Consider the following 26,354-nt stretch of genomic DNA (forward strand, 5'->3'; position numbering starts at 1 on the left):
GTATCTTACAAATCTAAACATAGTTTTACCATTCAATCCAGGAATCATTCTCCTAGATATTTACCTAATTGTTTTGAAAACTTATGTCCACACAAAACTTGTCTGTAAATGTTTATAATAGCTTTATTCATAATCACCAAAAAACAGAAGCAACCAAGATATCCTTTAATAAATGAGTAGATTAACTAACTGTGGTACATCCATACAATGTAGTACTATTAAATGATAAAAAGTAATGAAGTTTTAGGCCCTGCAAAAACATCAATAAGTACTTATCAGCAATGATGAGATGTTATGCAATAATTTGCAGATATGGGAGACAGTGAATGAGCTGTGCTTAGAGGCAAAAAGGAAGGTGGTCAGTAAGACAAAGGGCAACCACTGCTCATTGGCAGAAATGACTGTGTAATGATAGCAGAGCAACATTTTTAATGAACTTAAGGGAAAAAACTTCAAAAATGAAGGAAAAATAAAGACTTTTTCATATATTCAAAAACAAAGAATTCATACCAACAATAATTGTTAATGGAAGTCTGTCAGGCAGAAGGAAGTGGTAACAGAAATATGGACTACATGAAGAGCACTGGCAGTAGTTACAAGGGTAAATATATGTTGTCTTATTATTTAAACCTCCTTAAAGATAACTGATTTCTAACACAAAAAATAAGGTATGGGTATAAAATTAAAATGTATCTTGACAACTGTACAAAGATCAGGGAGTGAGAAATGGTATTACACTATTGTAAGGTAGTTAAAATGGTATAATCCATCATTGGAAGGATGACTGTTAATAGTTAGGTGAATATATACACCTTAGAGCAACCATTAAATACCAAAAAGAACAAAGTGATAACTAATAAGCCAACAAAGGAGATAAAATTTTTATTATTCAATTAATCCAAAGGCAGAAAAAAAGGAAAAGAGGAACAAAGATCAAATAAGACAAATTGCAAAATGATAAACTCAAAACCAACATATCAAGAATCATAAAATGTAAATGGTCTAAATACCTCAATTAAAAGGTACAGATGTCAGATTGGATTAAAAAGCAAGACTCACCTATGTGCTGGCTACAAGAAATGTGCTTTAAATATAAAGACACAATTAGGTTAAAACGTACAGGATACAAAAAATATACCATGATCACACTAATCAAAAGAAGCTGGAGTAGCTCAAGAAATATTAGTCAATGTAGATTTCAGAGCAAAGAATATTACCAGGAATAAAGAAGGTCATTTCATAATGATAAAGGGGTCAATTCATCAGGAAGAGATAATCTTTAACTTTTGTGCAACTAAAAGCAGATCTTCCAAATACGTGAAGCAAAAACTGACAGAACTTCAAGGAGAAATAGATAAATCCACAATTATACTCAGAGATTTCAATTCCTCTTTCTCAATAATTGATAAAACAAGTAGATGAAAAATCAATAGGCATAGAGAAGCTTTACAGCACACATCTGACACTTGTAGAATAACCCACCTAACAGCAGCAGAATACAAGTTAATACAATACACTCCTCTCATATACACATCCCTTCATTTTCCAAAGCTATTAATTGGAAAGTGAGAACTGAGAAAAGAAAGCAAAAGCTTTTATTTATCCACTGCTCATATCTCTTACACTAAACATTCCTTATTGAAAGAAATCAGTACAAACACTACTTTACTATACAGGGGTCTTGTTAAAATGCAGGTTCTGAAAAAGTAAAATTGGCATGAGGTCTAAGGCTCTGCATTTTTTTTTAAAGATTTTTTTTTGATGTGGGCCATTTTTAAAGTCTTCACAGAATTTGTTACAATACTGCTTCTGTTTTATGTTTTGGTTTTTTGGTTCCCCGACCAGGGATCAAACCTGCACCCCCTGCATTGGAAGGCGAAATCTTAACCACTGGACCACCAGGGAAGTCCCAGATTCTGCATTTCTAACAAGATTCCAGGTATCGCTGGGGATGCTGACGTTACAAGTCCGTGGAGTGTGCTTGGAGTAGCAAGGGACTAGAAGATGAGAGGAAAGTGAATAAAGCAAGCCAGAATCACTTTAGCATTGCCTGCTTCTAGGAAGTTTTCTGAGTGATTCTAATGTGGTTAGTCATATGAATTATTTCATTTAACCTTCAAAACAACTCCTCGAAATAAATACTATTATGACCCTCACTTTTCAGAGAAGGAACCTGAAGTTTAAAGAGTTATTTACACACATCACGGAGCCATCTAACCACCTGGCTTAGTAAAGCACAGGTGTTCTGAGCACTAGATGAGCTCCATGGAAATTTTCTTTTCCCAACATTTCCCTTAAAATCACATCAATTTCAGATTTCTCTTTCTTTTGGGTTCTCCCCCACCCTCCTCACTTGAAAGACCTAAGCATAACCACAAAACTGAGCAGAGAACTTTCACAAATACCATTATACAATTGAACTGGCAAGTATTACTGTAAATATATACCATTAAACATCTTTTGGCTGACTTTTCTGTTGTGTTTAAAACAGATGTTTAATATTTTACTTAAATAAAATAGAATTAATTCATACAATATTAAAGGTAAGAGAGCTAAAAAATTCTTTCATTGTAATGTCAAATTATATAAACCTACTTGCATCCATTTAGCTACTCAAGTGATGATTAAATGATGAACTAGGAAAACATGAATATACCACACTGATGATTTCAAGAATAAAGCAATATTCTGCATTATTCCAAAATATCCCATAATGTACATGTACTGTTTTTGAAATCAGGAAAAATAGGTTAAAAGTTTTTAATTAAGTAAGGCATTAATTTTCAAGTATTCCAAATCTCCCCCATGTCCTCAAATACTAGCACTAATCATATAGCTGAGGAAAGATTAACAGATATATATTTGTAAATATCTCAAGCTAGACAATCTTAAGAGTAATTACTGTCATACCCAGCAATGAAAAAATAAATAAAATATATGAACTGAAAAATCAAATACCCTAAATTAAAGTTTCCTTAAACAGGTGCAACACAGTGGATGCCGAAGAGTTCCTGCAGTTTTGCACAACATGTGGCACTCAGGCATCTCACAGTGCTTGATGTTTATTTCAAAGCACTTGCACCATCTCTATAAGGGTGGTGGTAATTGTGTTCCCCCAGCCATAAAAGAGAAAATAAGTATAACCAAACAGGTAATGTCCTCCTACTGGCTGGCACATTATGGAAAATACCTGACTGGTCTCAAATTTTTAACTTTATAAGAAACCTACAAAGAGACTGTTGTAAAACAAAATTTAGAATTCTTTTATCCTCTCAAGTCAGGGCTTGGAAACCAGTCACATGGCACTTAAAACACACACCCTTTGCAACCTTGAAGGTAGTAAAGTTCTACAGCAACAGAGACATTCAGGGGCAAGTTGTCAAATTAAATATCATGACACTTTAAAACTGAATAGGCGGATGAAATTTTCATTTCATCATTAAATCTTTCCAGAAAAGAGAGAAATGTGCACAGGGAGGAAAAAGATAAATGGTATTTTTTGGTGACAGGGAATGTATTTCTTTAGTTTTGTGAAAAACTGCACCCCACCAAAAAGAGTTTCATTGCTAAAGAATGCAATCACAAATAGTTTTATAAATAGCTGAAAATATCACCTTGCTTATAATAAGGCTAGATATTAAGAACTTTCTAAAATTTTTCACATACAATGTCTACCTGGCAACTATGAAGGCTACATTTTCCCTAGGCAGAAGGGCACGAGCAATGTTTTCAATACCATAGTTCAGAGGATCCCATTGCTGTGAGAAGTACTAATCTTAGACAAAATTCATTAAAAAGTTGGGGTAAAACTGAATAGCTATGAAACTCCACCTCCATAGTAGTTTCTTCACAGCCCTTATCATACTTCTTCCCTGGAAATTCCCCCAAATTTCAGTTGCCTCCTGACCTGTTTAAGCCAAATAACATTTCTATGCAAATAATCCTTTTATGCTGCATCAGTTTTATGCTCTATCAGTTCTAAAATATTCTTAGCAAGTAATTTGGGGCAAGAGCTCTTGAAGATTTTTCTTTAGCCTATCTTGCCAGAATGCCAACCTTTCATTTTGAACTTTGCAGAGTCAGCTCTGGCGCTGCAGGTCCACTAAGAGTCAACAATAAAATGCCACCTTGAGCTGTAAGAACACAAGAAAAGAAAGGGCTGGAAAAAAAAAAGAGGTAATCCCCAAAAAACCTGAATTAACTCCCAAAACAATTCTTTAATTGGTTGCTCCTGTTTAAACTTTTCCAGCCAGCTGTCCAATTGACAGCATTCACAAAAGCATCCACAATGTTGGAGAAATAAAAGCTGATAGTACACATAGATGTCCAAAAGGCACTGAGTTTTTCCAGAAAACCTGTCCTTTCATATTAGTTCTGCTACCTCACTGACATGCTCTTGGCATCCCATCCTGTACCCCTCCCCCACCAAGTGACTTATTTTTTACATTGAGCATTTTCTAAGTGCGCACAAAAAGCTTAGATGCCCAAGAGCATTAACATAACAGCTTCCACCATGAGGTATTACAATCTAGGTTCTGAAACTAAAGGAACAAAAATACAGGGAATACTTCCAAAACTAACGCTGTGGCCTGATATATGCAAAGGCACTGAAAAGCGTGCATCTCAATATCAACATTTCAGAAGCAGAATTCTAAATATTCATAAGCAACAAGATCTTTACTAAGACTCATCGCCTCATTCAAGACAACAAAACTAAACTTAGTCAGGTAAATAGCTATTCATAATGAAGTATTTTGAAGAGAAAACCAGATTATAACATTTAACCCTAAAAGTTTTATTTCATAAACCTATTTATACGGAGACAGACTCTATATCTAAAAGTGCAGATTTTAAAAATTTCCTTTGCCATTGGGGGGATGGAAAAGCATCCCTGATTTGTATATTAAAGCACAAGCATCTGTCCTACTGATGATATTCTAGGGAAGCACATTAGCATAAAATTTAACGATGTCAAATAAGTGGATGTGAAATAGGGACTGCGTAAAGACACTATTTCCAAGGCTGACAGAAACATCACTGTTTAGAAATGCAAATGAAACCATTATGTTCAATAATTATATGAAAATATGAACAGTTCAGCATGTTTTCCAGCCCTGATGGCAGTTAATGGGATGTACGCTTATGTAAATAACTACTATTAAAGCTAATGCTGAAAAAAACTAATAAATTCATACTAAAGCAACTGATTTAGTATGCTTTTAAAACCCAGCAGTGCTCACTTATTAGAAAAGAGTGCATTATTATGTTTAGAACTCATTACTGCTACAAGTCACTGCAACTCCATCAATTACCATGCATTAATGAAAATGGGACACATACAAAAAAAAATTATTGCCTCTCAGCAGTTTTCTTTAATGACAAAATCTAGGGGTATTACCATCATGGGGCCTTGTAAGGAACTTATTCATACTATAATCTTTATTACTAAAACAGTACTCCCAATACTATCGCCCTAGGGTATTTTGATCATAAGAACGGCTAACCTTCATGTAAAAATATATTTTACAAGATTGACCATTTAACATAAATAAGAAAGTTTTAATATTTGAACTGCATTTAAAAAAATTTATTAACATATATGTGGCATATGGTTCTTTTTTTTTAAGGGAGGCTAAGAAGTGAAAATACACATTGGTAATCATACCAGTATATAGGATAGACGGTTTCATTCAAAGATGCTGCCTGATAAAACAGATAAATCCCACTCTGTTCTACATTTATGTCTCAGTGAATTCCATAGAACTAATTCTACAGAATTAGTTGGATTGGATATTTAAGAACAAACCTAAAGTTTCCTTCTCGGCCGTAAGATGGACTTTCTTGAAATATATTAAATATTTAGCACAAGAAATTAAGAAGCTGGAAAATCCCTGCTGTTTAAAATTCAAATTTGGCTAACACCTAATAGCAAGGAAATGCTGACAGAGCAGGAATGCAAATATAGAAATGCCTTTGCTCTCACTCTACTTGTGTCAACTTTCACAATTTATTCTGTTTCTTTAACATGTGTAGTTAAGCTGATCCTTCATCCTTTTCTAGCATCCAGGAAAAGAGAAAACACTTCAGCACCTACCAAATGTGAAAAATATTTGCTAAATCTCAGACACAGTCTTGTTATATATAATGAGTATATGTTTATTTGAAATTATACCTGTCACATCAGCCCAATCATTTGCAGTTTTAGTTCTCATAAGTTTATTCACCTCCCAAGAAGCTTTTACTGCAATTTATATATATATCACCATGTGGCGATAAAGTGCTTTGATCATGCAGTTCCAGCAGTAAAGTACAAGTTCTCTCTCTCTTCAGAGTCTGATCAAGCAACTCACGGATGTTTAAAATTCGTTCATGTAACAAGTATTTTTTGAATACATACAGAGTACCAGGTACTATGCTAGATTCTCAATGTACAGTAGTGCACAAGACAGAAATGATGTCCCATGAGGGAAATAGACAATAAATAAATATGTAATCAAATGCCAAGTACTATGAATAATCAGTGTTCATTGACAACTTAAGAATGAAAAAAAAACCTTTTAGAAAACTAGATATAAAATAGAAATTCCTCAGTATGATAAATGGCAACCATCAAAATACTATAGAGCTAAATCAATCTTAAGGATGAAATATGTATTTCCCACTAACATGTGGAACAAGATAAGGATGTTCTCACTCATCACTTCTGTTCAGTACCTAACTGGAGGTACTACAATAAGGCAAGAAAAAGAAATAAAAGGCAGACAGAGTAGACAAAAAGAACTAATTGTTTTCATTTGCAGATGACATAATTGTTTGCATATAAAACCCGAAGGAATCTGTAAAACAACTACTACGATTAACAAGTGAGAACTTAGCAAGGTCAAAAGATATAAAATCAATATACAGAAATTGACTGTATTTCCAAATCCAACACTGAAAATTGAAATGAAAACTAAATTGAGAACAAACTTCAAAATTAACAGACTCCTTCCTGCTGATTAGAATGTGCACATGATGGCTGAAGCTTAGAATGCCAAGATAAAAAAGTTGTGGCTCCCCCAAAATCTACAGAGTCATCATATCTGCCTCAAATTGCCAAAACTCAGATGTCTTTTACATGAAAACTAAATAAACATATATCCTGTTTTGATTACTGTTAACTTTGGCATTTCTTGTTATCTATAAGGAAGCTTAATTTTGACAGATTCACAAAATGTCCTTAAGTAGGTTCCATTTAATCCTAGTCTTTTCAGCTTTGTTTCTATATTACTTTCCTTGTGATCTCTTCTACACCTTGTCAGAACAGCATGAGATTCCTTAGCAGTTCCTACCTGATTTCTCTTAGCAACAAACTTCCTTAAAACTGCTTTAAAAATTTAAAAGCATGCGCACTCATATAATCAAAAAACATTTTACTTCAAAAACTATATTGTCTCTTCAAAAACTAGAAACCTAGACACCCTTTGGGCAACAGAAATCTGAACGAGAACTCTAAAGGCAAACAACAACAACAACAGCAAAAAAACTTCAAATAGAAGACAGCATCTGAAATAAAAGATAATTTTTGAAAGATTTATTATACAGAGTGATTTCAGAAACATGGCAGGATGAAAAACTACTTTTGTCTCCCCACTTTAATCTACAACCAGTAATACATCCACAACTCAACAAAGGTGCCTCTGCCCAACACAACAGGACACCAGAGAATTCCACACATCTGTACGTCTAAAGGTGGGTGGGCTGAAACACATAGAGGAGGCAGAACCAAGGGAACTGCAGAGACGGTGCTTGCAATCCTGGCCCTCTGACCATGGCAGCAGAGCCCACAGCTACAGAGAACCTAGTAGCAGCAGGGAAGGCGGTGCACACAACTCCAGCCACCAACGGCACCAGTGACCATGACTGCAGCTAACTGGGCAGCATCGGCAGTGGGGCCTGGGACCCTACCCCTCCAATGCTGAGGTGCCCATGACCCCAGCCTCTGCCCCACCATCCACAGTGGTGGAACCCACAAACCTTACAAAAACAAACACGGTGGAGGTGCCTGTGCAACCCCAGTTCCCCCACCAATGTACCACTCACCCCACAGTGTAGTCTGTGTCTCAGGGGATCCCAGACACAAGGAAAGAGACCACCATCCTGATGGATGACAGTGGTTCTGGAAGAAGCAAGGCAGCAACAACCCTGGTGGCACAAGAAGCAATAATGGAGGCAAGAAGCCACACCTCTTACAGAGATGGTAGAGGCTGGAAAGTGCCACTCTCAAGTATAGAGGCAGTGCAGGTAAGAGAAGCCAAAAACTTGTGTGATAGTGCCACCTACCAGAAAACAAAAGAAAGGAAACTAACTCTTAACCTGTCATTTAACTTCAAATGAGCAGGCAGAGGAACAATTCAAGCAACATGAAGAACCACAGTAACACCATACCACAAAAAGAAAATGACAATTCTCCAGAAACTAAACTTCAAGTCATGGAATATTGCAATCTAACTGATAGAGAATTCAAAATAGTTGTCATGAATAAACTCAACAAGATACTAGAAAACCCAGAAAGGCAGTTTAATGAGCTCAGGAATACAATTAATTAACAAGTGGAATACTTTACCAAAGAGATTGAAACTCTAAAAAAGAATTAAACAAGAATCAATCAAATTCTTAAGCTGAAGAACACAATAAATAACATTAATAATGCATTAGAAAGAACTGGAAATAGAGCAGACTATATGAAAGAGAGAGTTAGTGAGCTGGAAGATGAAATATAGAAATGATACAAATAGAAAAGGAAAGAGAAATAAGATGTAAAAAAAAAAAAAAAAGGAAATCCTATGAGAGCTGTTCATCTCTTTAAGAAAGGGCAACATTAGGATAATGGGTATCCCAGAAGGAGAAGAGAGGGAGAAGGGAGTACAGTTTATTTAAAGAAATTATAGCTGAGAACCTCCCAGACTTGGGAAAGAAACTGGATATACAAGTCCATGAAGCTAAGAGAACATCTAATTACCTCAATGCAAAAAGACCTTCTACCAGAAATATAAAAAAATTGTCAAAAGTCAATGACAAAGAATTTTCAAGGCAGCCAGGGAAAAAAGGATGATAACCTACAAAGAAACCCCTATTAGGCTATCAGCAGATTTCTTAGCAGAAACCCTACAGGCCAGGAGGGAGTAAAATGACACTCTCAAAATACTGAAAGATAAAACCTGTCACCCAAGAATACTCTACTCAGCAAAATTATCATTCAGATATGAAGGAGAAATAAAGACTTTCCCAGACAAACAAAAGCTGAGGGAGGTCATCAACACTCGACCTGTCTTACAAGAGATGTTGACAGGAACAAAACAAAAACACTCCTACCAGAAACAAAATGGAAAAAGTATACAAAACTTTGAGCGAGGTGATAAATAGACAGAACTGGAAAATTGCATCTATCAGAATAGATTTTAAACACTTTATTATAGTATAAATGTTAAAGGGGAAAAAAAGAAAGTAAAAGAATAACTACAGCTATCTCCATTTGGTAACAAACCCACAACATAAAAAGGGATAATTTAAGACGACAAAAACGTAAACGGTGAAGAGGAAAAGAATGGAACATAAATCCATTGCATTTCTACATGCCAACAATGAGCTAGCAGAGGGAGAAATTAAGAAAACAATCCCATTAATAAGTGCAACAAATACAATAAAATACCTAGGAATAAATTTAACCAAGAGGTGAAAGACTTGTACACTGAAAACTATATGACATTATTGAAAGAAACTGAAGAAGACACATATAAATGGAAAGATATTCCATGCTCCTAGCTTGGAAGAATTAACATTGTCAAATGTCCTCATTACCTAAAGCAGTCTACAGGTTCAATGTAATCCCTATCAAATAACAAGTGTTGGAGAGGATGTGGAGAAAAGGGGACCTTCATAAACTGTTAGTGGGAATGTAAATTGGTGTAGGCACTATGGAAGACAGTATGGAGATTCCTCAAAAAAAAATTAAGACTAGAACTACCATATGATTCACTAGTCCACTTCTGGGTATTTATCCAAAGAATATGAAAACACTAATCCAAAAAGATATCTGCACCCCCATGTTCATTTCAGCATTATTTACAATTGCCAAGATATGGAAACAACCTTAGTACCCATGAACAGATGAATAAAGAAGATATGAGATATATATATACATATATATATATATATATATATATATATATAGGAATACTACTCAGCCATTAAAAAAAAGATGAAATCTTGCCATCTGCAATAACATCGATGGACCCTGAGGGTATTATGCTAAGTGAAATAAGTCAGACAGAGAAAGGAAAATACCATGGGATGTTGCTTATATGTGGAACATAAAAAAATAATAAACAAACAAACAAAAAAAAATAATAAACAAAGAATAAAATAAATGAACAAACCAACCAAACAAAAACAGACATGTAGATACAGAAAACAGAGTAGTGGTTACCAGAGAGGAATGGGGGTAGGGAGAAGGGCAAAATGGGTAAAGGGGATCAACTGTACGGTGATGAATGGTAAATAAATTTTGGTGATGAGCACATTGTAGGGTATATAGAAGTAGAAATATAATGTTGTACAGATGAAACATATAATGTTATAAATCAACATTACTTTAATAAAAAACAAAATAAAATATATGATTACTTGTAAAAGAATTATAATAGCATTTGCTTTGGTACAAAAAGAGGCTTATTTAAATTCACAGCATGCTTGAAATGATAACATTTTAAATGTGTGAGGGAATATAATAAAGAATAAAAATAAAATGATTTATCAAATATATCTTCATATCTATTTGTATGTTGTAAACTTTTTCAGGGAGAGAAAATATTTTTGTAGACTTCAAATTTTTATCGAACTTTTACAGTTTTGATCACCTTTTGTGGTAAACAGTTCAGATATTATTAACATGTTAAATACGATAAAATTCAGACTTGCAGAGGTTAGTTTATCCAAGGTCATATAGCTAGTTTAAAGGTAAAACGAAGTCAAGATTTCAAGTTTATGATTTTCGTGTTCTTTCCAAAATACTACAGTGTTTTTATTATGTCACATATTGATATAAGTCATATTTAAGACACCCAATTGCTAATTAACTAAAAGTTTACAAAAGAACTGTTCATATAGATTTTTTACTTAATAAAGATAAAAAAGCTGTCTTAGCAGCATAAAGCACTTCTCTGCCATCTCAAATTACTGTATAATACTATATGAAGAATATACTTATAAAGGCTGTGATATCTCTAAATGATTACACTTACCATCACACTAAAACCTTCTCTCACTCCCTTTGCCTCTAGACTGTTAAACTAGTCCTTATACTTTAGCCTGGCACACGGATGCCTTGGGGTTATTATGTGAGACAGAGGTAGCTATCTGGCAACTCTTCCCGGCACTCAGCTAATAACTATTCTCTTCTATCACCATATCCTAGGCTCTCTTCTCAATTGTCAAACTTTCTCTAGTACAAATTTCTCATTAGGGTTATTTCTATTATTTCTAACCTTCTTTTCTATTGGTTTCATCTCTTTCTTATTCCCTCCTTTGCCTGTTGCCATTTTTCCTGTGTTTATCAGCCTTTGTGTAGATAAAGGTCTTCTAAAGGTATGGCCAAAAAATAAGACACACTTTATAACTACTATTAGAAAAACTGACCAACTGGAACACCAATTGGAAGATAAACAAATATCATCTTTAGATATTTGAGTTTTCTAGGTCATATTTATTTAGAAATTCAAGGAACGTGTAAGACTTCTGTTAGGAAGGGTTCTTTCTCCATTTTTCACCAGGCTGAGCATTCAGGAAAAGAGTTGAACAGCCTGGGATTTCTGTATTAACAAAAGGTAATGAAATTGGGAGAAGGTGACAATCCTTACCATCTTATCTATAGGGAGATCCATTTCAGATATTCAGTTAATTTTTGTTCATTACATGACTATACCATAATTAGACTTACTACATCTGAAAAATTAGAGTTGGAAATGTAAAATCTTGGGCATAAGTATAAAAATTAAAAAAGGAAATGTTATTGTATAAGTCTATAACCGAGGTGAGAATATCACCATCTGAATCATTTAACTATTCAAAAGTGAAGGCCATACTGAGGTTAAGAACACTTACGACAAATTTGCTACTGGTCAATAATAAAGTCATTCATCATATTCTTCAAATCTAAAGCAATTACAAGCTGTGGTATGGCAAATGGATTTAGCTGAAGAGATTACGTCAGAACAGCCCTTTAAAGAAGATCAGTAATGTAAAAGGCTAAATGAAATAATGAAATCTCCTCAACAATAATTATTATGGAATTGATTTATCAAAAGTCTATTTCTTCATGCAAGAACTGTTGAAACTTCCCAAAGTAATTTTAAATTATGCTAAACAGATTAACTACCGTTTATCCAGTGCAGAACTATTACTAAAAACAAATTTAATTAAACAGAAATGTAGAAAATAAATTTTTTGAATTTCAGTCTGCTTAAGCTTATTTACATGTGGGCATCAAAAACAAGTGAATACTTTAGCTACTAGGGCTAGTTTAGAAGCCCCAATCCACATCTATTTGAATTCCAGTGTCACTTACTATAAAGCAACACAGAAATTGCTCTCTGGGGGTGCTCAGGCTCCACATCTAGAGCCTTTAGCAAGTCAAAGAAATCAAAACACTTTCAAAACCAAACCTGGAAAGTAAAGCTATTTGTTTTATTATAAAATGGTACACCACAGATATTAAAAGGATCTCAAACAATAAGGCAGAAAAATCCTTAAAAGCAAATCTCATTAAAAAATACAAAATAATATCTTAAAAATTAGTGTTCAAAGTTCAATAATACCCAACCAGGAGACTGAAAATAAAGGAAAACTATCAGAGAATGATATCTGAAACCACACTAATTATTTAGAAATTTGGAAACATTACCCTTCTACGGATACACTGAAAGGCTTTTTCAACATATACACAGAATAAAAATACCAAAGAACTAAGTACATATTAAATACTGTCTAAATCTGCTCAGGCTGACAAAATACCATAGACTGGGTGGCTTAAAACAGAAATTTATTTTCTCATGGTTCTAGAGGCTGGAAAGTCCAATCAAGGTCTCAAAGGATTTGGTTTCTGGTGAGAGCTCTCTTCCTGGCTTTCAGATGGCCACTGTGTCCTCACATGTGGGGGATGCAGAGAAGGGAGGGAGAGAGAGAGAGCTCCCTCTATCTCTTCTTATAAGGCCACAGTCCTATTGGATTAGGGCCTCATCCATATGACCTCATTTAACCTTAATTACCTCCTAAAAACCCTTCTCCAGATAGTTACATTGGGGGAGGAAGGGAGGTGTTAGGGCTTCAACACACGAATTTTGGAGGGACAAAATTCAGTCCATAGCAAACACTAAAATAACAAACACATACATACATAAACAAATGAACCTTGCTAAGCCCAGAATAGAGGGCAAAGTGGTTGAAAAGCACAATCTTATATCTTAATATTCCAAAGCATCTAAGTTTAACAGTTAGATATATTTATCAAGATTTCTTTAAGACTTGTTTCATTTTCACAGAAGAAAAACTAAAAATCAGAAAAGGTACTATGAGATGGAAAGCAGATCTTAATCATTTCCTAGCACATTTGTTTCAACATATAAATATACTCAACATTCTTTTCCAGCCTTAAAACAAAACAGAAAACATTTCTTCAAATATAGATACCCTTTGGCTAGATAATATCTCCTTTTCTTCACAGCCTTCATTTTCTCTACTACTCAAGTCTAAAGCAACTGAATTGGCTTATTCTTCTAAAATGAAATTGAAATGGTCTTGCGTTCAATGACTGTGTAAAGTCACAAAGGTATAAATTAGCTGATCCAAGACTGACGTAAATTTTCTTACTCAAAATCCAGTACTACTGAAAGAGCACTACAGTTGCCCAAGGAAGCACAAGATGCACAAGTTAGGGCAGTTGGTATAGGTATGAATGCTTGAAGAGTTCTAAGAGTCAAACACTATTTTAAAAAATTCAGAAAAATGTCCTGAAGTCTCAAAGAAAACTAGCAAAAGGAACAATGACAAAGAAATAGAAATAAACTGTAATAAGTAGGAAAAACTAATGAATTTTTCCTACCTAGTATGTAGGTACCACACAAGGGAGTCATAAAACTGAAGGTCACATGTGTTATGTGATATCAGTAACAGAGGGCTTAAACGTCAAAATTAAGAACACGCATTCGATATTTTAGGCCATAAGAAGCCAAGGCAAGTTATTAAAAAGACAAGTGATGTGATAAAAATAATCCTCAAGAAAGATTAATCTGGCAACAGTGATGAAATGAAGTCAATCAAAGGGCGGCTGTAGATAATGGAGACGGGCAAAAGGATACTACACAGGAATGCAGTGAAGTGTCAGTGAAAACAGCAAAAGACAATGGGTTCACAACTTCTTTATCCATATATACAATGGTATATTACTCAGCCATAAAAAAAGAACAAAATAATGCCATTTGCAGCAATATGGATGAACCTACAGATTCTCATGCTGAGTGAAGTAAGTCAGACAGAGACAAATATCATATGATATCACTTGTGAAATCACATGTGAAATCTACAAAAAGGCTACAAATGAACTCATCTACAGAACAGAAACAGAGTGATAGATGTGAAAAATAAACTTATGGTTACTGGGGAGTAAGCAGGGGGAGGGAAAAATTGGAAGATTGGGATTGACACATATAAAATACACTACTATATATAAAATAGATAACTAATAAGGACCTACTGTATAGCACAGGGAACTCTACTCAATACTCTGTAATGGCCTATATGGGAAAAGAAGCTAAAAAAGAGTGGATATATGTGTATGTCCAACAGATTCACTTTGCTGTACACCTGAAACTAACACAACATTGTAAATCAATTATACCCCAATAAAAATTAAAAAAAAAAAAGATAATGGGTTCAGAATAACATTTCAGAGGGAAAAATGATAAAGACTTGGTGACTGAATAGAAAAGCCAAAATACAAGTGAATCTCAGGAACATTCTACATACCTGGATTTCTGGATAATTAGGTTACACTCTATTAAGTAACACCCCCCCCTCCCATTTTTTTTAACCAACTTTGGATAAAAAGCACTGTAAAATATAATTTTTTGATAAAATTGTGCTTTAACTATAAAGCAGGTTAGAAAAGTAAGGCTTATTGATATTTGTATCATTCACTACTGCAGAAATAATTTGGTGTAAAGACAGTTGGTATCAAAAGATTTCACTCTTAACTCTGCAATGGGCTATTTCAGTTACCTCTCCAGACCTGTATCTTTATCTGTAAAATAAGGATATGAGTATCTGCCTCACCTAACTTAATCAGGTTATTGTGAAGATTAAAAAGTATAAGCGAAGGTGCTCTGTAAATAGAAAACCAACACACAAATGTAAGATGTCTTACTAACAGAAGTACTAGAAGTACCAAGAAAAGATAATGGGATAAAAACAATTTAGCATTATTTTGATGCCTCAGAATCATCATTATGAATGTTAAGTACGGTACTTCATTTAATATATGATGGCCTTGAGATATATCTAGGTGGGGAGAAGCTCTAGACTGCTGTGCATTTTCAGTTTTTATGTCATTTTTAATAGTTTTAATAGCTGACTCTCCTATCAGCTTCAATATTCTCACTGTAGCTCCTTTCCCTACTTCTAATTTTCTACTTCTAATCTGCAATGGACTTACAAACTAGATACCAGATAATGAGTTTATTATTATACATTTGACAACCCCAGGAATTTTCATATAAGAAAAGTGCATATATAGGGGACCAGAGCAGGTGAGGAGTACTTCTTTTTATTCTTATTCTTGGATGAGTTCCAGAAAAGTAAAGTGTAAATATAACTCACTACCACAGAGTAACTTAAACCCTAAAGGCTTATTGAAATGAAGTTGTATATGGATAAAATTTTAATGTATTTTTTTAAATTCTGCAAGCATTTATCATCAATTTCTCCCTTCAGTTAGCATTAATATCTAAGTATTTTTAAGAGAACAACATAATCTTTAAGAACAGCTTAAGGGGACTTCCCTGGTGGCGTGGTGGTTGGGAGTCCGCCTGCCAATGCAGGGGACATGGGTTCAAGCCCTGGTCCAGGAAGGTCCCACATGCCACGGAGCAACTAAGCCCGTGCGCCACAACTCCTGAAGTCCGCGCTCTAGAGCCTGTGCGCCGCAACAAAAGAAGCCACCACAACAAGAAGCCCACGCACCGCAACAAAAAGTAGCCCCTGCTCGCCGCAACTAGAGAAAGCCTGCACGCAGCAACGAAGACCCAACACAGCCAAAAATAAATAAATAAATAAATAAATAAAAAGAACAGCTTAGGCAACAATAATACTAGTAATAACTAGTTCTTTCCTTACGCATGCTTATTTCTTTGTAATACAAATGTGAAGGGTTATTTAATCTGTTATTATGATTTATAATGACATTCCAGGATAATATACAATAATAATGGTCCAAAACCTGCTAAAGCTATACAGCATCACAGAGCAAATAAAATGGCCCCAAAAGCACAACTTCTACAGTACTAGAGATAGTTATTAGATTAGTAAAACAATATTGTCTAGCACTTGTTAAATGGAATAAACTGACTATCCATGTGCACAGAATATATCCTACCACCATAAAATTCAATTTGTAAACATAAAAAAACAAAAACCCAATATTTATTCAAAACAAAAAGGCTGATAAGGTGTTGGGCAACATATTTTGCTATATTCGTATACCACATTGCCAGACACCACAATACCCTCTCCTCTGCCTATAGGCTTCTTCACTAAGTTTAGATTTTTAATTCTCCCCAAACAATTTCCAAGACTGGAGAATCTCCTGCCTTTTCTTATGAAGGATCAGAAAGATTAATTAGAAAGGGAAGAGGTGGGGCTTCCCTGGTGGCGCAGTGGTTAAGAATCTGCCTGCCAATGCAGGGGACACGGGTTCGAGCCCTGGTCTGGGAAGATCCCACATGCCGCGGAGCAACTAAGCCCGTGAGCCACAACTACTGAGCCTGAGCGTCTGGAGCCTGTGCTCCGCAACGGGGGAGGCCGCGACAGTAAGAGGCCCGCGCACCGCCATGAAGAGTGGTCCCTGCTCGCCCTCGCAGAGAAACGAAAACCCAACACAGCCAAAAATAATAAATAAATAAATAAATAAAAGAAAGGGAAGACGTACCCTTTCTTCTGAAATTCATTTCCTTTCTCATGAAACTTATTTCTATTTACTATCTTTTCCCACCCTGCCTACCCACCCAAGACCACTGCATCCAGATCTATGATAGAGCTTCCCACAGTATGGTTCCTATTCTTGGTAAAAGTCTATCAGATCGTGGTAGTTCGGCTCATGTAGCAGAGATGTATATAGTTAAGTAGAAAGCTTTGAATACCTCTTAAGTATTATTGCTATTTGAACAGATGACTTCTTTTTACATAATTAGATTAAATTCTTGTGAATTTTTTCTAGTCTAATTTCAGCACAGACATACTGAGACCTTTGGCTCATTCTAAAACATTCCTCAAAAAGGTTAAGGTTGGTTCCTTTAAAATTCTTTCTTCCTAGAGCAAGGTTTCTAAAACAACCTCTGATGCAATGCGCTTGAGGATCTAAGCTCTAAGTACCTCTAAACCTCTTCAATTTACTAAGTCTCAATCAGAGAGACAATGGAAACAGACCAGAAGGAGAAAAAAACAAACATTTCTGTCAGTCTGGTTTCTGGGAGAGGAAAGTAAGACCTGGTTTATTCTCAATGAGCACCTAACTGGTATATATGATGCAGAAAGGTTTCCCCTTTCATAGAAATAGAAGATAAAGCAGAGAACAGATCAATTTCACTCTCCTACTGGGCCTCTAAGCAGCCTAAGCACCTGCTTAACCTAATGAAAACCATCAAAACCCCACTGAAGAAAGGCACAGAAGTGAGAAACGGAGAAGCTAGTCAACTCATCTTTCATCCATATAGTAGTAATAACGAGAATTGCTATCGTTTTTTCAGTGTCCCAAAGAAGAAACACTGCTAGATTCTTTACACACACAACGTAAAGAGTCTGCCAAATTTCAACAAGCCTGCAAAACAGGCATTATTAGCTATCCATATATTATAGATGAAAAAAAGAGACTTAGAAAAGTTCAGTAGCATTCCCAAGGTCAGACAGCTAGGCAGTGCTGAAACAATTTTGACTCTAAAGCCCATTGTGCTTTCTTCTCTGTCACTTCCCTTGCTCTGTCAGTTAAAACAGTGAAATCAGAAAATATCAAACTTTACTTTCCTTCTGTAAGCTTTTGATACCATCCTGACCTGAGACCTATGTTCTGGAAATACAATCAGCTCAAACATTAATCAACTTTTGTAATGGCTACATCCTCTGTGTCTTATACTATTACATGCTAACATGTTTTAGAATTATTCCTATTGGGCATATTTCTCTCTACATTTCAGATTTCTCTCTCCATTCATACCCATTAAGCTAGGCAAACATCTACTAGGTTCATCAGATTGCTTGACTTTGTAAATGGCGTATTCATTTATGTAGTTAATTTCTCAAGAAATAAGCTTTCTTTGTTCAAAGACTGAAAACTACCAAGGATTTTTATGTTTTAGTAATAAATTCTCTACTTAGTGTAAGAACAAATCCTTCAGAAGCCTGATCCAAATGCAAATATGTAAAATATCTTTACTCTTTTCTACTAAGGTACTGGACTGGTCTGGGTTCGTACAGTTGATCAATAAATCCCGTTATTAGAACTTTAAAAACAAAACACCCATAAATTAGGATAACACACCTTTAAAATGCCAAAAATCAGAATCCATATAGTTCCTCACACAGAAACAGGCTTTAAAATAATTTGAAATTATCTGATTTCATGTATATGAGTCTGAATCATTCATGTACGAGAGGTTAATGTATCTGTAGTTAAAACTGTATTGTTTTAAATCATATCCTTGTTTTATGTTTCTAAGTTTTACAGAGTTTTATGTACTATAAAATCATCTATATTAACCTTTGACAAGTTTATACTGGTAAAGGAGATTTGTACTTGAGCAGTCTACTTGGAATACAAACCATGGATGTCACTGTTTTTTAATCATATCTTCCATTCTCTTTTCTTTGACAAGTTCTACGAATACCACTTATCTTTAGGTGATTCAAAAAATCTTAAACCAATTATACTAACTAAACCATTTTAATTTTTGAACATGGTCTAACATTTACTCCAATCTTCACTCACAATAATAATAATAAATGCTCAAATCAAATCCTTTTACACCAAATGCAAAATAGGTCTAACTACAACACATGTCTAAGTCTTTGACTTATTTACATGCCTTTTCCTTTACTTTAATCTTATAAGGTAGATGGGGGCGAGCAAACTTTTCTGCTGAGGGCCAGATAGTAAATATTTCGGGCTATGTAGGCCACAGGGTCTTTGTTGCAACTGCACCACTTGCAGCTGTAGCGCAAGAACAGCCACAGAAGATACATAAATGAATGTGTGTGGCGGCACTTAGCTGGCACCCTGATCGATCTGGCCCATGGCAGTAGTTTGCTGACCTATGTTCTACGAAAACAGGAAAAACTGTGTCACTACAGTCACCTGGGGGTATCTTAACATTCACCCTGATAGAAGAAACTATTCTGTCCATAACCATGCTGAGTTCAGACTGCTTCGACACTAAATACAATTAATCTTGATCCAGAAGAGTGCTAAATGTAACAGTCCACCAAAGTTAAATTCTGCTTTATCAGACAGCCACACGTTTTTGTTAAGCATACAGATAAACAAGGCCGCACTCTAACCGTGGCCAGGATTTCTAAATTGTCTGCTACCTCCTCCCTCTCTCACCTTATTTCTCCAACTCACCCCAATTCCACTTGACATAATATTTATTTATTTATCTTGTTCCGGGAAGATCAAGGTATCACCACCTCCTCTGTATTTAAAAAGTGATTTCAGGGACTTCCCTGGCGGTCCAGTGGTTAAGACTCCGTGCTCCCAATGCAGGGGGCATGGGTTCAATCCCTGGTCAGGGAACTAAGATCCCACATGCCACATGGAGCAGGCAAAAAAATAAAAATTATAAAAAAATTTTTTAAAAAGTGATTTCAATCTCCCCTACTTCTGTTACCAGAGTTGGAGGCTGACTTCATTTCCAATCCCCTTCCCTGCTGCCTCCCACTGTCTAAATTGGATAAGCTAAACGCTCACTTCCTCAGCCTCCCTTGCAGATTAGCATGCCCATGTGATAAAGTTCAGGACAAAAAATATCTCATGAAAGACTGCTGGGGGGGCAGAGTCGAGGGAAATGCCCTGGGAAAGATTTTATGTATTTATGAAAAAGGACAGGGAGTCACAACTACCAGAACGTCTTCCTTCCCCTTTCTGCCTTAATGCAAATGTTAATACCTGGAATTGGAGCAACCATCTTGAAACCTGGAATCCTGCAACCATTAGAAGAAGCTAAGAGAACTGTACGGACCCAGCACTGAAAACTTTAAGCCACTGAACCAATGCCAGAGGCCACTTATCTCCAGAATTGTTATGTGCAAAGAAATAGACCCTGTAAAGTGAACTTCTGTTACAAATAAAAGCATTCCTAGTCCACCTTTTCTTGAAAGTGCTAGGGTCCTGAGTCACTATTCCTTTTGCAAAGTGAAAGACTAACACTGGCTGAGCACAGTTGTGAATTCTGACTAAACAGTGCTATTTTAACCAAGAGAGAAAAGTAGCAAGAAGAAAATCACAGAGGTGGGGGGCGTAGCCTGAGAGTTGACAACCCAGCGCAATAAAGTCAATGAAAACAAAGAAAAGAGAAGGCCCAAGATGATTATTCAAATGCTAAAGAAATATAGAAAAAAAAAAATTGAAAAAGTACTCCTTTCGAACTGTGGGGCCCATAAAACTAACAAATGTTCTACTCCACAAATCAAATCGGAGAATTCTGATTCTATTAATTTGCAATCACGCACTCCCACTGTTTGAAAAACACAAGTTCAGAACTCAATTTTTATAGTTATTTTTTGTGCTTTTTTTCCCAGTGAATTCATTTATCTTTATGCTTCTATTTCCCTGGTTTTCACAAAGGTATAGTTACTGTCAATATATGATTATTTTTGACACTCAAAGAATCTTCAAAAAATTTATTAAAATCAAGTAAATGGGGGACTTCCCTGGTGGTCCAGGGGTTAAGATTTTACCTTCCAATGCAGGGGGTGTGGGTTCAATCCCTGGTCGGGGAGCTAAGATCCCACATGCCTTGGGGCCAAGAAACCAAAACATAAAACAGAAGCAATATTGTAACAAATTCAATAAAGACTTAAAAAATGGTCCACATCAAAAAAAAAAAATCTAAAAAAAAAAAAAAATCAAGTAAATGATGCTACTGACAATAAGGACAATCGTTCCTTTAAGCATTCACGTACTCCTTTAGCTGGCAGATCCAGCATCCTAACTTTAGGCACAGTCACTTCTCTTTTATACCAATGTCACTGCAAAAAACACCCAAAGATAAGTATCTACCCAGTCAAAACAAACTTCAGAAATATGCTTATTTCAACTCACATATCCCCTAAAGTACAATTCTTAAGTTAAAACACCATTTTTACTTTCTTACAAATAATGAAATTATACATATTTACACTCACACACACATAACCCTCTCTCTAATTCTAAACCCAACAGTTTTCTCTTCCATGAGAATAGTTTGGTGGTATTATGTGGCAGTAGAAACATTTATCAATTACAACATCTATAGGTTACAACTGATTTTTTTTTATTTTTATGATTTCAGAATAGAATTCCTTAGAACTGTCAAAGCTTTAGCTAGAAAGAATACCAAAGACAAAGAGGGTTCAGGCTCAATTACAGTAGTGGAACTGAATTTAATAAAGTTCCAACACTACATTTTAATGCCCAAATTTCTTATTGTCTCTTTGAATTGACAAATGTGTGCTCCACAGTATAACAGCAGCAGTGGAACAGCTGGACGACTGTATCAAGCACAAAGGAAGCAACAACACATGCTGTTAAGTGTCGTTCTGACGCCTAAAAATGGCAGCCCATGCAGATCTACTCTCTGTTATAAATTAGAACAATTATTTCTCTGGAGTTTACATTTTCTTCATGAAAGAGTCAAACTTTCTGCACGTTAAAAAAGAGGACTTTCAAAAAGGATATCTTCCCTTTCTTTTATGATCAGTTCATTCTGTTCTTCCAACTGCCTGATCTTCTTCTCAAATGATTCCTGCTCAGCTTTGAGTCTTTCTTCTGTTACTTCCTTTTCCTCACTTACTCTGAAAAAAATACAAGTGAAAAGAAAATGCCCATGAGAATAAAATAAAATATGTGCCTACAGCTGTGGTTTACCAAAACTAGATTTATTCCAGAGGTATGCTGGTTTCTTCAGGGATACTTCATGTTTTTTGAATTTTTAAAATTAATCTTTCACAAGGCAATATTCCATACCTTTGTAATAAAATATGCATGTGGTTTTTACATCAAGAATTTTTGCAATAATCAGAATTGTCTTAAATATGGAAAGTCCTATACTTTATGGGTTCCCAATTATGATCCAGGACAGAAAAATATCCAATTTTTAAAACAAAGGTTTCATCTCTTCATTATCAAATAAGGCACGATTTATTTTGATTTAGATCTTTTTCATACTTCTATTTAAATCCTGTCAATAAAATAAACAACATATATATCGCTTAAATATTTCATTAAGGGCTTCCCTGGTGGCGCAGTGGTTGAGAATCTGCCTGTTAATGCAGGGGACACGGGTTCGAGCCCTGGTCTGGGAAGATCCCACATGCCGCGGAGCAACTGGGCCCGTGAGCCACAACTACTGAGCCTGCGCATCTGGACCTTGTGCTCCGCGGCAAGAGAGGCCACGATAGTGAGAGGCCCACGCACCGCGATGAAGAGTGGCCCCCGCTTGCCGCAACTAGAGAAAGCCCTCGCACAGAAACGAAGACCCAACACAGCCAAAATTTAATTAATTAATTAATTAATTAATTAATTTAAAAAATATATATATTGCATTAAACATACATAGGTGATTTTACTTTTTCCTGGTACTAATACCCTGCAATCCTCAGTAGCATATAAACAACTGGACTGGAATTTTTAAATGGCATTAAGATAAAAAAAGTTTGCACATTTATTCTTAGTTCAAAAAGGGATTATAAAGTAAAAAACACTGACCAAAAATATGTATCTTTAATGCTTAACTCTGAAAGGTATTCCAACTCAATCCTATCAAAAATGGGTGGTTTCTGATAAGAGCACAGAGGGGGGAAAAAAAAAAACCTAAACAACATTAAAACTTACCTTAAAATGACAACCCTAATTTTCATGTTACTCTGTGAACAGAGATGTTGGCTCTGAATTTCTGTCACTGGTGATTAATTCTCCAAAGAGAGTACAACACATTTTATTCTATAAGATCACACAGGGATATGTGTTAGTGAAATCCACAGGGAAGCCGAATCTTTTCTTTGAGCATCTAAATTTATTTCCTCCCACACCTGTACTCCACCAGAGCAATTTCTGAATAACACGAACTCCACAGCCTTCCCTTTGTTGCTAGCTTTCTGGTGGGGATATTAAGATCAATGAAATAACAGAATGAAAATTAGAATTTTGAATGTTCAAGAGTTGATTGCATCTTGTCTTTGAATTAATTTGTGTGAAAGTGCATGACATATAGTAATGTTCAAAAAATAGCTTTATTTTTTCTTGCTTATCATGACATTCAAATCATTTTCCCGGCTCCTATTATTTACATTTGGCATAATACTAGGCTCATGTTTGGGACTCAGGACCTTCTTTCTACGAGCATAATCTCTAATACTGATACAATTACAAGGAATCAACACAACTAAACAAAGAACAAATATACACATACGTAGAGGATTTGTAATCTGGTCTCAGGTTAGCCTGCTCCCTTGTTGCCATCTTTTTACAATGCCTTCACTTTTCTTGTCATTATCCTCAACCACATTTGTACTAACATCTTTCACAATAATTCCCCACTGCCTCTTAAGTTTTTTCTAAAAGTGTCAAACATTTGAACCATTAATTAATTCTATCATCCAAATCGCTCCTCTTCAATCTATCAACCGGCTTCTGAAACACCTTTGCTAGGAAACTGTTCCAGATCAAGTACACCCCCAAACTGTAAATCAGAAAACCACGTACATATGGTGACTGTGGCAAAGCATGCTTATTTCTCTGGTCATCATTACTCCCACTTGTAAACAAACAAGGCTAGACTAGACAATTTTAAAATTCTTTCCAGCTTAAGTTCTATAATTTCCTTTACTATACTATAAACATACTGGAACTATATATATGTCCTTTACAAATATGGAGAGCATTTGTAAAGAAATAAGAAAGAAGTTAACAAACATCTGGTCAGGGTACAAGGCATACAATACTGTAATCTATGCAAAAGCTACAGCCATAGGCTAAAAGAGGCAGTGGGAGAGGATGACAAGAGAAATATTAAAAAGTGTAACGATGCAAAATTTCGCATGAGGTTAATGAAAAACAAAAGAAGTGATGAATCTGTAGGATTATGCATAAAAGAAAGATGTAATAGGTAATGCTATATATTGTAAGGAGAGAATAAACACTGTTAAGGTGAGAAAATATATGGCAAATTCTCTCCCTGTTTAGATTGGTCAAATCTTAAAGATGAGACTGAAGAGGAAAATCCATAAGCAGATAAGAGAAGATTTATTTTCATTTACTTATTAAAAAATATTAACTGAATGCCTACTATAGGAAAAAATAATCACAGTAAGTTTATCCAGTTATGGGATATCCAAAAGGAACCTCACAATGGCCCCTGTCATTTCAATTCCATTCATAAAAGCCATATAAATATGAGGAATGACCCAAAGATTTGTTTGTTCAAGAAAGCAAGGCTTCCAAGGTCATAAAAACAGTAACAACAAAGTACACTGCCACATTTACCTAACATTAAAGTAAATGCAGAAAGTATGTCTAGAGACTGCCAGGTCAAAACATATACCCCAGCATTTACTTACTCCCTTTGTCAAACCTGAAGAAAATCCATGAAAACTCTAGGGATCACTGACGGCAAAAAATGCTTGTACATATATTCAATAATGCCAGTGGCTATGATGAGCTTCTCCCAAAACTTAAAGTGCTCTATCCAGAAGAACCACTCTTTCCTAAATTTAGTTTCTAGAGATATTTGAAAATTTTGTTGCTACACTATTTAAACAGGGTTTTTTTTTTTTAAAAAAGAAAATCTTTTCTGTTATGCTGCTATGATTAGACTACCCGTTAGCAATTATTATGCTCTGGAAGGCTATAAACTTAACAAGCTGTGTTAAGCACAAAAGGCAACACTTCTATAGGCCTCTCTAAAGATATGCATGGCTTCTCTGTGGCCTATTAGCATAGTTAATAGGAGCAAGTATATTAATACATCCTTTAAATGCAAAGGACTTGCCAATAAAACAAACTCAAGATTTTATATTCACTCTGAAATATGTCTTCCTGTTTAATTTATGTTCAATAATATTTCCCATGAGGTGTATGTATGAGAAATTATCTGGTATCATGATCTACATTTTTTATCAAAGCATTCTCAGACCACAAAGTAACATAAAAATACCTAATCCTCTATCTCATTTAGGGTACAGCAATAAGCTAGTTAACAAAATGAGAATGTAAACACAAAAAAGGGAAATATTTGACTAATAGGATAGAAAAGTTGAAAACTCTGGTCAAGAGGATATTCCCAGTGTTGGTTTGTTAATTATTTACAAGGAGGACAATAGTCTGTTCATAAAGAAATAATCATTTCAGCATTTATTTAACATCTCAGAGTATTTCTCAATAATGTCCACAAACTGTACTCTTATCTAACCAGGAAAGAGAATTCATACACTTGGAGTTGGGTGGTTGGGCTGAAAACCATGGCAAAAAACCTGAGTTTCCTTGAAGGCTTATGTTTTAGCTTAAACATCCCTGCACATTCTGTATTTTTCTCCATAAAGCAATCTTTTCTCTTTTAATATAAAAAGCTTCCCCATACCCATCTATTCTAAACTTTTTAGTAAAACTAATGTTCTAGGAAGAGATTTATTTTATGGCTTTACATACCCCCAATGTTCTTCTAGGTACTCCAGAAATGTCTTTCTAATGTGAAAGACAAGGTCAAGGCAACGAAGCTTCTATCCCGAAGAGAATTAATTGCAGCTCACCAATGGTCAACCAGATAAATTTCTTTCCCTGATTGATATCTCACATTTGGAAG

At 35.2% G+C, this 26,354-nt stretch overlaps 1 protein-coding gene and 1 pseudogene across 13 annotated transcripts in view; one reads left to right on the forward strand and one right to left on the reverse strand.

Annotated features, from left to right (window-relative positions):
• Positions 1-26,354, reverse strand: part of KIAA1328 — a 370,349-nt gene that overhangs the window by 284,119 nt on the left and 59,876 nt on the right. For 10 of the 12 annotated variants that reach the window (XM_082416095.1, XM_082416088.1, XM_082416094.1 and 7 more), the window contains one exon: positions 22,235-22,350. The exons of the other annotated variants lie outside the window; for them this stretch is intronic. In XM_082416095.1, the coding sequence (XP_082272221.1) occupies positions 22,235-22,350 (116 nt within the window). The remainder of the gene's footprint in view (positions 1-22,234; positions 22,351-26,354) is intronic. 12 annotated transcript variants of the gene reach the window in all.
• The window catches only part of LOC309639174 (large ribosomal subunit protein uL4 pseudogene), a 470,274-nt pseudogene that overhangs the window by 113,703 nt on the left and 330,217 nt on the right, over positions 1-26,354 (forward strand). The window lies entirely within an intron of this gene.

Source organism: Balaenoptera physalus (assembly GCF_965194825.1).
Source record: "Balaenoptera physalus genome assembly, chromosome: 12".
Lineage (NCBI taxonomy): Eukaryota > Metazoa > Chordata > Mammalia > Artiodactyla > Balaenopteridae > Balaenoptera > Balaenoptera physalus.